The following is a 13,979-nucleotide window of genomic DNA, read 5'->3' on the forward strand; positions in this document are numbered from 1 at the left end:
AAACCAACGAAACAAAACAAAAACCCAAAACAAAACAAACAAGCAAATAAAACCAAGCAAGCAACCAAACAAAAAGATGCTTAAGGCAAAAATCAAGCCAAGCATTTGGGCTGAGCTTGCATCAGTGAGTCACATCCCTGCAACGGACACGGCAGCCACTGGCCTTTGCAAACACGACTGGCTGATGTGCCAAGGCCAGATGGGCACCAAGTTCTGCCCTTCCAAGTCTGAGGCCAAGTCTCACTGCCATCCCACACACCCACCAGCTGACAAATAAGCTTTGGCAAAGCACAGACACACACCTACCGCTTGAAAAATAGGTAAGAACGGAAATAAAGCTGATTGCTCTAAGTGTGTGAAGGCTGCAAACACAGCCAGTGGCTGTTAAGCTAAGGAGACATTTGAATGGATCTCCACATTTGTTCATTTGAGAGACTAAAGAACAATTCATTCTCCCAATCAAAACAGCCCTATTACAAAGCAAGAATGGGGTCATCTCTCATTAGAAATGCATGATTCTCCCACTTGAAGGCTGGATAGCAATGTCCTGCATACCTAGTGCAAAAGTTGTCTAATGTGAGAGAAATTTTGGATGTTTTAATGAATTTATTGGCCTGGTTTGGATCTAAAAATCTAAGTTTAGACACCACGCAGTTCAGATCTAAGACTGATACAGTGTTCAAGAAGAAACAGGATCCAAATTAATTCACCTTTCACGTCAGTAACTCTCAAACATTTAGTTTTGTTATTGGTCCACATCAAGATGCTGCTGTGTAATCCAGCGTGACATGTTTTGAAATTTGCCGAAGTGTAAGCAAGCACTTTTTCTGCCTTGATTCCAAGATTCTAAATTTTTCAAAAGCAAAACTCTAAGTAACTTGGCCAAGCACTTGTTTATTCCTTATTTCGACTTCTACTTTGTGTCTATAAAACTTGTTGAAACATGAAGTTTTATACAGACAAAACTTCCAGTTCCTGACAGGACTGAATGGAAACTCCAGTGCCATAACTAGCAACCGGAATGCTGCAGTGTCTCCCGCAGTGGGTATTGCTGAGTTAGTGCAGCCAATGGAAAAGACAATCTTGCTGTGATGCTCATGTCTGCACCCGGGTCACACAGGGTGCTGGGCACTCCTCGGAGGTGCTGTAGGAACACCATCCCAAGCAGGAATGGGAGAAACCCAAAGGAAATAAGCCAGGATGTCTGGATTGCCAAAGGTACAAAACTTCAAAAGGTCAAACACAAAAAGTGAGATATACCGCAGCCAAACTGCAGAAGACCTCACAGACAAAACCCTGGAGTTTAACTAGGTCAGATCACAGAGTCCTTGCACAAAGCGTATTTCCCACTGGCTACTTAGGGCAGTTGCTCAACACTGGGGAGGACCGAGTACTGTCTTGCACAACGACAAACCATTCTAGCTGATTAAAAAAGCATATCTGACGAGAACTCTGCCCAGTATTTCTCATTCCCAAGGATCACTGAAAGGAAATCAAACAATTCCTGAAGCTACCAGAGGGACGTGACTCACAAGCTTTGGGAACCTGTAATTTATCGTGCTCACCTCTGCAATAGCGTCCATCAGATGCTAACTGGAACCCCGGTTTGCAAATGCATTTAAAACTGCCATCTTCATTGATGCACATCCCATTGAGGCACATGTTCCTTATGCTGCATTCATCCATATCTGAAAATGTACATAATAGATGTAAAGCTCATAATGTTTAAGTTAAAGAACTCTAATTGGTTATATCCAGAAGATAAGCCCTAGTTCTTTATTTGTTATCAGAGGTATATGATAATCAGAAGTATACAACGGGACATACTGCACCGTCCTAGATGATGTGTCAAAGCAATGACTCAGTTTTTTCATAAAGAATCATTAAGATACAAAGGTATGCATCCAAAAAGAGCAAAGAGAATGAAAAACAGATGAGAAACTGGACAGCTTAAAAACTGCCAGTTGGTAAAAACCCTAAAAAAAGTGAGAAAGGTATGTAGTTGAAGAGTGGTTGCAATCAAGGTAAATAGAAGCTGGGTTAGAAGCAGCCTCCCATTCGGAATGGTAAACACGAGTTTACGTTACTAAGAACACCTGAAAGGAGACAAGTGGGCATTTGGAGTGAAAACTCTTGTAATTTCCATTGGATGAGTCTAAGATTCCTGACGTGGGAGACTTCCCAGCACTGTGCTCAAGCATGCGTTCTGAGGGCACTTCCACCAGCAATTTCCATTTAAAATAAAACCTACCCCTTCCCTGGATTCAGCATGACAGGTCACGTAGGGGGGCACTTACTAATCACAGCTTCATACTTGCGTTATTCACCCTCTGACCTAATGGCACAGGATGAATGATTCCAAGAGGAGAAAAGACAGAGGTCCCAGACACTACTATTCTGAGCCCTGCACAGTTACACAAAAATAAAAAGGGCAAGTGCAGAGGATTCTGTGCTTGATTTGAATAAGCTTTTCTAGCATCTTAGTCATTATTTTGTCCTGGTGCAAACGCAACCACTTTTGGATGTTAGATCCAAAAAAATCAGCACTATTTACCAGTTTCATCTAAAGGACTATATGTAGTTACATTAAGTTATGGCACAATGCCATGGTCTCCACTGATTAGTGTGTGTGCACATGTATTCCTAAGAACAGAACTCAATGCATTACAGTGCCAGAGATGAAACGGTTTCATAAGTGAATGCAACAGACATTCTGGCAGCATATGCAATGGAATTAAAAATGTTTTACCAGACTGTCGATGTCCTGGTTCTTATTACTATTAGCACATGGTATTTGGTGGGAAAGGAAGAAATCAGAATTAAGGGGCTTTTTCCAAAATACATTCATTTCCAAATATATTTAGTCAATATAGTTCCATAATTAGATATTTTAAAAGCAGCTTATAGTGCTAAACTGTATCTAAAAAGGAGTCAGGAAAACCAGTCTTAAAATGTCTGTCTCTACCAAGGATTAACAGAATCACTACTAGCACATAAAATCACTGGATCGTAATGACATTACAATATATTCAGAATCATGCTATTTTCCTTAATATTGTAGCTGTCTTGGAGAGAAATTACACTTCTAGACATGGTGTGTTTTCTTTTTACTTACAGGCTAAGTCAGACTAAAATAATTTATGATTGAAAAAAAAAAATCGTGTATCTATCCCAACCAGGAATTTTGGCTTTAAGTCTTTGAGCTGAATCACTGAGATAATATTCTGCCAAAAATGTTTCTAAGAACAGTGCTTGAAATTCCTTTAACGTATTAATAGATCATTGGGAACCCTCCCAAGGACCTTGGGAAGCATGATAAAGAACATTCTTCTTTTTCCCCCCTTTACTAAAGGTCTGGGAGGTAGGAACACATCAATTATGTTTACAAATTTTTCTTAAAACAGTTTTTATGGGTCAGACCAGACTGCATCTACATAAAACACATTGCTAGTCACTTAGTAAGATACCATAAAGCATGCTGTTAAACACACAGTAAAATAGGCAGCATGTGACTCGTGCTCTGTTTTAAAATCTACCGCTCCCATCAAAGAAACTGCATTTTGCGATAGTGGTATGTGCTATTTCTCCTGCTGGACAGACATCCCGTTGAGGATTGCCAAGCCAAGGCTCCAGAACTGGCTGCAAAAGACAGTTTACTTGCCCTCCCATACACAGCAAAAGGTATTTAGCAATTTGATTCCTTGCTCCTTCCCCCCGACCAGGGATCCTTTCCTTTGTCACTGCCATCAATAACCTCTTGCGACTGTAACTGCGGAGTAAATTCTGAAAAGTCTTACCTTCACAGTTTTTCCCATCAGCTGCCACTTGGAAGCCAGCATTACACACACAGTGAAAACTGCCATCTGTATTTATGCATCGTCCATTATTACAGATACGACCGTTCTGTAAACATTCGTCAATGTCTGAAAGCCAACCAAAAGGAAAAATCACATTTGGGGTTTTTTTCTTTGTTATACTCCAGAGGAATTTTTCCCATTTCCCCTTCCCTAGGTTTTCAACCCTGCATGGAAACTATATTCACCTGAGAAATGATTTATTTTGGTTTCCATAACCAAACATTATGGGGGGTGGAAAATGTTCATGAGCTTGAAATTTCAAGTTGCCGTGACAGCATTTCAGTGAGCATTACCCTGCCCCTCGCTCAGACAAGAATCAGACCCTTTCAATTGTTGGGTTGGGTTTTTCTTTCATTTTTGTTCATCGTGAAAATATTTTTACTGAAGCTTAACTTAACAATAGCTGAGTACTGAAGGAAAGATGGGGGAAGCTTGTCTTTTGCTGCTGCTTTGTAAGATAACAGGAAAGTTCAAGACTTTCCCACCTCAGAAGATATTTCTCCTGCTTATTTTATATTTGAAACAGCTCCTCATTTCCCTCTCTCTGCAGGAGGTGCTTGGCAAGTGCTCTGGAGGACCTGAATAGTGATATCATACGAGGCTGGCAGCTCTCCCTCTCCTCCAAACGAGGGGAGAGGAGATGCTGAGACAGACTGTCTAGACATTTTTCAGATTGCTCAGTGTTCTCCATCAAGGCCTGGACCATCTCCCAGAGATTCCTGCACACAGGGGACTGTGCTCACTGAGATCTCAGACGGCCCGTGCAGACCTATCCATGGTGCAACCACACTGGCTCCCCAAGTCTCCTGGGGGTGCCCTTCCCCAGGCCCTCCCTGCAGAGCTGCATTGCTGTGCCTGCAGCAAAGCAGAGCACAGCGTGTCCTCCCGAATGCCGCTGCTCTCTAGACACCTGTCTGAGGGGGATCTGAGGCACCTTGAAATTGTGAACCGATATGGGCCTCCCTAGCAGCATGGTACTGGGAAGCTGAGAAGAAATCCTTGAAAAGAACTGTTTTGCAAGCAAGCAGCCAGGCGCGCAGAGGCAAGAGCTGCTCAAGCGAGAGCTCACTGCAGCGGCACCTTGCAGCCCTCTGGACTTCAGCAAAAGCACGCAGGCTTGAGAAACCTGCCCTCAACCGATAAACCAGCATCATCCATCAGCAACACGTAACAGTGAGTTTTGTCTCTGCTTGGTCCTTTTCCCCCCCAATTTCGCGGCACACGGTTGCACCTGAGCCTGGTTTCAGCTGCTATGCCAGCTTTCTTCCTTAAGACAGGCAGAAATGCTACAACATCTCAAGATTTTTCTGGCCTTTTAGTTTTTAGAGTTCATTAGGATTTGTATTTTTATGCACCTGGTGTTATCTAAAGCATGGTGCAAAAAATGAACACAGAGTCTTGGTTTTCTTTACACACATGCGAGTGACCAGAGCCCCGCCGCTAGTTGCCGTTACATTTCTGATTGTCAAATTATGAACTTTCATTGTGGATTTCCCTGCCCCTCCTTCAGAGAAACTTGCAAAAATCAAAGCTCCCCTCTCACTGAAACGTCCACAATCGCTGACCTCCTCCTCTCAGAAATGTCAGGTAGATTATAGTAAGCACGTAACTATTAAAGCTTTGACTCCAACACATCCATAGCTCATCATCATAAAATTTCACCTTTTTTTTGAGGTCCATTTTACATCCCTTCTTCTGCAATTCAAAAGCCCTTTTTTGTTATGATCACTAATCATGTGACCTTATTCATCTATACATTCAATTAACTTATTAATTCAGCTAAACTCCTACTAGACTTTCAAGCGATTCTAATACCAGTTGAATCAGTAGCTTGCAATACAGACTTGCAATGTTCAGTGTCACCCATCAGACTCATCACGCAGGAAAAAACCCTCTCTTGGAACGTCAGAACAAGGCACAGATAAACATCTGGTCATTACAGACTTCATTCTTCAAGAATGGATGTAAGGAATACATTTGCAAAAGCATAGCAGCACAGGCACATTCGTGTATGTAAAACATAAAACCTCAACATACAAAGTAGTCATGTGAAGGAATTTTACAGCAAATGCTGATTTTGGCAGGCACCAGTGCTATAGGCATATTTTGCCAAATGCACCCCACTAGCCTTTTTCTTTTCCCTAAACTGGTCGTAAAAATTCCTTCAGAAAACAAAGATTCTGCACATTGTAGCATTTTCTCCACTGCCTATCAAGCCAGCACAGTTCCCATAGACTGCAAGGGAACTGCTAAGTGACCACACTTTAATGCCATTAAGCTACTGGGCTTCTGACAAGCATGTGCTTGTGTAATGAATCAGTCAAATTAAAAGCGTGTGACAAAAATGACTCATGAGTAAATTCATCACCACTGAGCCTCCACTTCAGCACTCCTTCACCACTAGGCAGCTCAACTATGAAGATGCTTCCACAACATGGCTCTTTGGCAGCACTTAGGTCAAATACTCCCAGAAACATGCAGTGCAGTGCTGGCTCTGCATGTCCTCCTGGATTGGAGCAAGCTTCTGTACCACAAATACCTTTCTGGTTCTCAAAGGGAAGTTAAACATAAAATTAAAAAATCAAAATAAAAAAAACCTCACACACTAATATAGTTTTCTTCCTTTTTTTTTTTTAGAAACTCTGCTTCAGAATGAATGCATGCTTAAGAAACCCTTGTCTTAGTGCAGAAAACATGAAGACAAGCTGGGACTCAGCATTCAAACATCCTGTTTCATTTAGAAGCTTCATTTCTTATGGAATATCGAAGTAGTCATTCATTCTTCTCTCCTTATGGCTAAACTGTAAAGGACTGTGTCCACCTTTACAGCCAAATTCCCAGCCCAGGAGGGGTTGGGAGCCACAGACCTCGGAGAGAGGCCCAACCATTGAGGAGCTACCTGTTCTCCGCTCCCATAGGAAGAAAGGATGAAGACCATCAGGACTATTGTTGAGTCTGGTCTTCAAAATACCAATGATGGGGATTCTACAGCTTCCCACGTGGACTCTTCCAGTGCTTCACTACTCTTCCTTGCCTTATTTAAGTTTCCATTTCTGTAATTTGTGTTGATTTTTTTCTCTGACAGGCAGCAGGGCCAACACAGGGGCGCTCGGCTCGGTATTTACTCACTGGAAGGCTTATCTTTCCTCCCACCTCTCTTAGTCTTTTAACAGTCTTTTATAGGTAAAGAGTTGCCCCAAAACAGGGATATTTCATTGTTCTTGAGAATTTCAACAAGCAAAAGAAAAAGTGTCTCAATAATTAAAAAGGAAAAAAAAAAGTCTCTTCCACTTCAAAGCCACAAATGGCGCCAAGATACTTTCAACACAAGACAAAATGTCTTTCTTCACCACCCAGTCTGTGAACAGAGGGCTCAGGAGGGTTAATCACTTTTACTGCCGTAGCTGATTTATTTTTTTAAAAAACCCTCATATTTAACACATCTGTTAAATTTTGCTTAAAAACTATTTTCCCTCCTGGTATGTATACAATTGTACAGACATGGCTGTAAAACCGTAATTTACCTCGGCACTCTGTTCTAGTTGGCGTGCTCTGATATCCTACACGACACTGGCATATGTAGGATCCCTGAGTGTTCACACAGTCTCCACTGATGCACGGATTCTTCTCGCATTCATCGACATCTGCAAAACACAGACAATATATTTTTATGAAGACATCAGCTGAAAGGTATTCAGGTCCGTAGGGTTATTTATTGTTGTGTAGCTGGAGAAATAGGGCGCTTCAGTCTGAAAGGAGACCCCACTAAATTCCCAGTAAAAGGATCGGATGTTCTGAGCTAAGTAGGAGCTGGGAGAAAGGAGTACTCAACCAGACAGGGTATTGCACGTGCAAGAGGTAAAGGCCCTAATCATACACGGCCAAATTCCCAGCCCTACTAGGCTCATAGATTTTGACAGAAGCAAAATCTTGCATCTAAGTGACACCTAATCCTTGCTCCTATTATCAAGCTCTGGCTGAGTTCTAAAATTAAAGGGCTCAAGAGCCCAACAAGATACTCCTGATGAGCTGAAAGAGGACTTGTAAATCTTCCTAAGACAGATCATGACTGCTGTTGGGTTTTTTGTGGTCTGGGGTTTTTTTGGTGGGGTTTTTGGTGTCGTTTGTTGTTTGGGTTTGGTTGGTTGTTGTTTTGCAGTTTGTGTTTGGCTTTTTTGTTTTTTACAATAGGCCCTTTGCATATTCGAAGAGCTGGTGGCATTTTAAAGAGGTTATTTTCAATCACTAATAAACACATTATAGGCACAGGTTAGTAAAAGAACAAACCCTTACTTGTGCATAATTTTTGCGGTAAGTACAAGCTTTGTTAAATACTGTCTTAAAGGCAAAACTGCTGTAAAAATAAGTTTGCAGTTAAAAGCAAATAGTTCTTGGAAGTCTGTTTACTAGGTGATTTTTTTTGGAGGGGGTTATTTTACTTAAGAACGCCGAGTTATTACATTGTGTGGAAAACAATTTTTTTTTCTTTAAAACAAAATTCCCCTCTGTGATTTACAGCAGAAAACCACATACCAATGCATTCTCCCCTAACATCCAGTTGGAATCCTTTGTTGCACTCGCAGCGGTAGCTCCCAGGAGTGGGAATACAGCGCCCATTAAGGCAGAGATGTCGGAACAGTTGGCAATAGTCGGTGAAGTTCACCGGCAAGATCACTGAAATAAGAGAGTTGGAAAAATATTTTAATAGCTTATCATCATCATTTTTGGTGATCTGCAACTTGTACAGCATTTTCCATTAAAAGTAAATGTTTACCTTGCATCACAATGTAAATTACATAGTAAAATCAGAATTGGGAGAGCAAGACAGCACTTAGATTCTTAGAGATTTGTTGGAAAACAGTTAGCAACCACTGATTTTTTCATTGTGGCAAGTCTGATCCTGTTTTGGTCTTTTGCGGGACAAAGGAGGCCAGAGACTGCTCATACCTAGTGGCAAACCGGGAACGTGGTGCTGCAAGGACTCTGCTAAAAGCCCACAGCAGCAAAGAGTGGGCAGCCCGGTTGTTATCAATGTTCCCATAGATAAAAGAGCAAGAGGAGGGCAGGGATCCCCTTGGAAGGTATATGCCTATACGGTCTTTGGCAGGCAGTCGTGAGCTGGCTCTGTCTGTGCTCCCAGCTGACCAGAAGCTGTGCAGCTACGTCAGTGCAGTGTCAGGCCCCAGTTAACATACTTTGCCTCTTAGGCTTATTAGCTCAGCTTGGTGCTGAATCAAGACTGAATAGTTTCAGCTGGTGCCAGTGCAAGCAGAGCCTGCTTGCATCTGCACACAGCGTGGACAAAATGAGCCTATGTTTACTTGCAGAACAGTATGTGGCTGTGCCAAACGATTTCAGGTGGCACTTAACTACTGCAGGCTATATGAGCATGTAATAAATTCCCTCAGCTAGCGACAGAATAAGGAATACATGGGTATTCTGCTCTGGCGGCCTCCTTACTCTAGAGAAACCTAACCTATCCGTGTGCTTCACTGAAAAAGTTCTTTCTTCACATTGGGTCAGCCTCAGTGTCCAGAACAGTTGGCAATACTTGGACTCGTACTTTTATCGGGGCAATTCCTACAACCTGAAAGAACCTGAAAGAAGCTGCTTTCTCCCAGCCAGGCTCTTCAAATCACTATCACAACCTAGTCAAAGAGCTATTCACGTTCCTCAATGTTGACATGCAGCAAAGCTCACAACAGCCTTAAAATAACAGTAGTGTAATGCTACTATACACAGGCCTCAGTACAGACAGTGATGATGTAAATTTTTAATCCTGTCTTAGCAGAGAAAACACTACCAACGAGGTATGCTTGCTGTAAGATACATGGTAACCAGGCTGTGATTAGAAGGGTATCCAGAGACTATAGGTCAACATAAAGTAAGCAAAAGCTACCAAGAGCTGAAGTGAGCACACTGCTCCTGAGAATCCCGTTTTGAAAGAAGCCAAACACAAATGGTGCAGGGAAAGTTTATTATTTATTTCGTTTTTACCATGATGCGGTGGAACCCGAGATGGATAGACGATTTCTGGCTGTTGAGGAGGGTAAACCCCAGGAAGGAGCGGTGGAGGGACGACATCGGGACGACCCGGAGGAAGGTCAGGACGGCCGGGAGGAAGGTCAGGTCTTGCAGGCAGCAGAGCAGCCACGGTGCACAATTTGCGATACTCGTCTGAAACATGAGAACACGAATGCTGGTTTAGACTTCCCATTCAATCTAACTCTCCTCATTTTTGCAGTGTTTCAGATTAGCAAGAACAAACCCTAAATAATCCAGAAAATCTGTGCCTATATATTTCCTTCATAGTAAAAAGCTTTGTTCTACAAATTGAGTTATTAATCCATAGGAGGATATCAATACTACTTATCAGAAAACTGTTAGTAAAAAGACAACATAACTGACATTCTGGATACAAAACTGAACAGTGAGGCTGGGACCTGATCTTAACCTACTTAGTGTTCTTTCAGTCAAAATCTTTAATGAACACAGTGAGAAGTTTACCTAGAGAAGGACCTTTGGACTTGATCCCAAGTTAATTTAATACAAAGCTTGCCACAGAGTTAGAAAAATACTGAACAGGGAAAAAAGCCCAGTTTCAACTGGATTTCTTAAATGTTAACCTCCCAAAACAAAGAAATATAAATATAAGCAATGAGGCAAAACCAATTAGAGAAAGAATACACTAACGCTGTTTCCCTGTGAAAATGAAGTTAGCCAATAAAAGCAGAAACCAAATGAGGTGCAGTCTGCAGAGTATAGACAAAGAGAAACCCACTCAGATCCACAGCGAGTTCATCCTCCCCGAGGCGATGGAAAAATGGTCTATTTTGCATTCTCCTATTGTTTATCTCTATTAGTGGCATCTGCCCTACTGCCCCACTTTTCCTCCTGCCCCCGAATCTTTTGTCTTTGGGAAGTGCGGGTTTGGAACTTGCGATCCAAAGAATGCACACGGAGTATCACAATTAAAGACCACATTTCCAGCTGACCTAATTCATGTCCACAATTGGTGGATATACAAATAACTATTTGTGCAGACAATATCTTTGAACTTGAAAATTTGAAACTTCGTGGCACAACAGGGAAGAGGAATTGTATCAGGAAAACAAAATGCTAGAGACGCATGAATTCCTGAAACGATATAAAAAAAACGAGAACTGAAATATAAATTCAGTGTTGGGAGAACTAAGCTGGATATTTTAGCCTTCAACACTTTAATCTCACTTCTATTTCCACCTGTAAAACACATTAGAAGCTCTTCCCAAACGACAGAGGATTTGTTAAATAAATGTGGTAGCCTGAAGTTCTGCTTTTCCTGATTATAAGATTTGCATTTATTTTAATGCTCTTAGGTGATCTGTTTGTTTCATGCACTACCGCATTTCACTCTATTGTTCCTTTAAATCATTCCCAAGAAGATTTTATCGTATTATATCTTGTATTCTGCTTATTAGTATTTTTTCCTCTAGCTTTCTGGTTTGCCTGTTCATATGTAAACCGAATCTACGCTCAAACAGTGTTCTACCTGTGAGAAAACAGGGACATCTGGAAGAAACAGCGTCTGTGTACGTACACACACAAATTCCAGTATGCAAATGTTTTAATAGTCAATTCTCCAATCACACGTTCTCTACAACCCACCGATTAGTCTTTGTGAAAGAAAGAGTATTTCTTTTTTACTCTATATTGGCAATACGCAATTACCCAAAGCCAAAAGAAGCCCCAGCCTTGGGGCTGCCCATCGGTTGAATGGAATTAGCACACATGAAGAGAGTGCTGAGGTGAGAACTGAATGCACACATGGCTGGATGCCTGAGATACCACTTTAAAGTATTTATAGTGTCAATGGTAAACCCTGTCATTCCACATAAATGATTATTGCCATGTTATGAAAAGAAATACAGTGCAAGTCTTTCTTTTTTTTTTATTGCAACTTTAATCTCCGTGTATAATTTCTAGCAATAAACAGCCTGTTTTATAGAAACATCTGGATCTGCTGCCCACATTGAAAATGCAAGCACTTAGCTACATTATGCATCTAGTGCTCCACTTTATATTGCAGTAAATTTCCATTTCAAAGTTAGAGAGACTTTGGGCCACTGACAGCTCTAAATTCCTCATCTTGCTTTCTCAGGATACATTAAGGAATAACCGAACTCGATTAAATAATAACAGCAATACCTCACATACATGTAAGGCCTTTTAAAGAATTTCAAAGCACTTTTGAAAAGCGTAATTTATAGTCACAATTTATATGCTCATTCAAAAAAGAAGAAAAGAAAAAGTGGCATGTAACCATGATCTGAAAGACCTTGCATGGATTTATGATTCAGGAAGTCCTGGTTTTAGCTCCCTCTCCACCACGTCTCAGTCTGCAGCCTTGGCCAAATTACTTCACTTTTCCACCCAGTTTATTCACCAGTTAGATATGAATAATTAGAAAGTATGTAAAGAAAACAGGGACTGTGTTAAGATTGAAAGCTTTCTCCTTGTCTTCCTATTTCAGATGAGCACCAATAGATTACACTGCTTTGTTAGCATTATTCTAGCCAGTCTTGGACACGTAACATCTTTAAATATTATTAATGAGACAGTGACAGAACCAGGAAGAGTCTTCCAAGAATTCTGATCATAGATCTCTGCTCCAGTATTACGCAGTTTCACTCAAAGGATTAAAAACAAGAATAATAAAGCCCTCCCATACATGACCTCTGACAATTCCTTTGGAGTTACACTGCTATAGTGCTACAAGCCCCATTCCTCCCCAAACCCTGCACCTCCCCTGAGCTCCTCTGCTCCCTTGAGCTCCTCCCATTGATCCTTTAGCTTCTTTTATTCTTTCTTTCTAAAGCATTTCATTAGGTCTCCAGTATTAAAGAATCTCAAAAACATCTTCCCTCCACTCCCTCACTCTTAGTTTCACAATCTGCTCACCATCCTCTCTAAACTCAAATCTCACATTATCTGGGGTCTCAATACACAGGGAGGCGATAAAGTACAGCACATTTTGGTAGCAGGCAGATACCACGTTCTGTGCCAAAATTTAGGAAATAAATGGCACCTCAGAAAGCTAGACCTATGGGGAAGGAAACCCCAGTTGTGCAATGAGAATGAAACTGAAGAGGGAATAGGGATCCATTAGAAGGCTCTGGAGTTAGACACTTGAGCCTGAAGAGGATGTTGCAAACAAAACCTGAAGCAGGTAAGGTCGGAATAAGCACGCTACAAAACATTAATTAGCAACAGATAAAATGCTTTCTCTATGTCTGCAGGCCCTAGCCCCCTGGGGGTCCGGAGCAACCTGCCATAGGAGGCTCTGCTTTCAGCAAGAGGGTTGGACTAAATGATACCCCAAGGTGCCCTCCAGCCTCAAGCATTCTCTGTAGTTCTTTAATGAAAACATTACTGATAAAAGAAAATCACTGCCTAACTCAGTGCTCGACCACACTCTTAAGAATACAGGTGGGTTCATACCGGTGGATCTGATGGGGCACATTTCAGGAGCGGCGGCTGCACCTGCAGACCAGCACCGGCCGCTGTCACAGCAACACTGCATTTTGGACAGAGGCTGGGGGAGCTGATTGCCACAGCGCCCGTTGGTCAGAGTAGAGAAGCAGTATCCAGGACGCACATCTACCGAGAGAAAGAAATGGATATGTCATCATCAGGCCAGTGAGAAATGTGACTTTCACAAAAGGGAAAGGTCCCGTTTTTCTTGGATGACTACATCATCAAAGACATGGCACTTGCAACATTACAACAATCAGAAAACAACAGGCAGAAAACCAGAATAATCTAGATAATATTTGGGCCGCTTTGCATTCAGGTGTAACAGTTCCTGTGAGAAAGCTGAAGTGAAACATGGAACAGCAATGAATTAATGAAGGCAAAAATAGAACAGAAACGTGTATTCAGTATATAATAAAATATGCTTCTGTGCCCCCAAAGAAAAATTGCGGTGCCATACTACTAAAGACAGTACCAGATGAATTCTATTGAACCTTTGATTTGGAAGCCACTGATGTAGAGTAATAAACTCACAGCACTGCAGCTCTCAAGGCATTAATTCATTTTTCATTAGTCACGGCTTCCCCAGCTGAAGCATGTAGTGATTTG

The 13,979-nt window shown here is 41.6% G+C and overlaps 1 protein-coding gene across 3 annotated transcripts in view; it reads right to left on the reverse strand.

Annotated features, from left to right (window-relative positions):
• The window catches only part of FBN1 (fibrillin 1), a 153,539-nt gene that overhangs the window by 68,214 nt on the left and 71,346 nt on the right, over positions 1–13,979 (reverse strand). For all 3 annotated transcript variants that reach the window (XR_010475209.1, XM_065075856.1, XM_065075855.1), the window contains 6 exons: positions 13,338–13,496; positions 9,855–10,034; positions 8,391–8,531; positions 7,382–7,501; positions 3,798–3,923; positions 1,566–1,688 (listed from right to left, as the gene is read on the reverse strand). Coding sequence is in view for 2 of the 3 variants with exons in the window: in XM_065075856.1 (XP_064931928.1) it covers positions 1,566–1,688; positions 3,798–3,923; positions 7,382–7,501; positions 8,391–8,531; positions 9,855–10,034; positions 13,338–13,496 (849 nt within the window). In the remaining variant the exon portion in view is untranslated. The remainder of the gene's footprint in view (positions 1–1,565; positions 1,689–3,797; positions 3,924–7,381; positions 7,502–8,390; positions 8,532–9,854; positions 10,035–13,337; positions 13,497–13,979) is intronic.

This window comes from Columba livia, chromosome 11 (assembly GCF_036013475.1).
Source record: "Columba livia isolate bColLiv1 breed racing homer chromosome 11, bColLiv1.pat.W.v2, whole genome shotgun sequence".
NCBI classification, from domain to species: Eukaryota; Metazoa; Chordata; class Aves; order Columbiformes; family Columbidae; genus Columba; species Columba livia.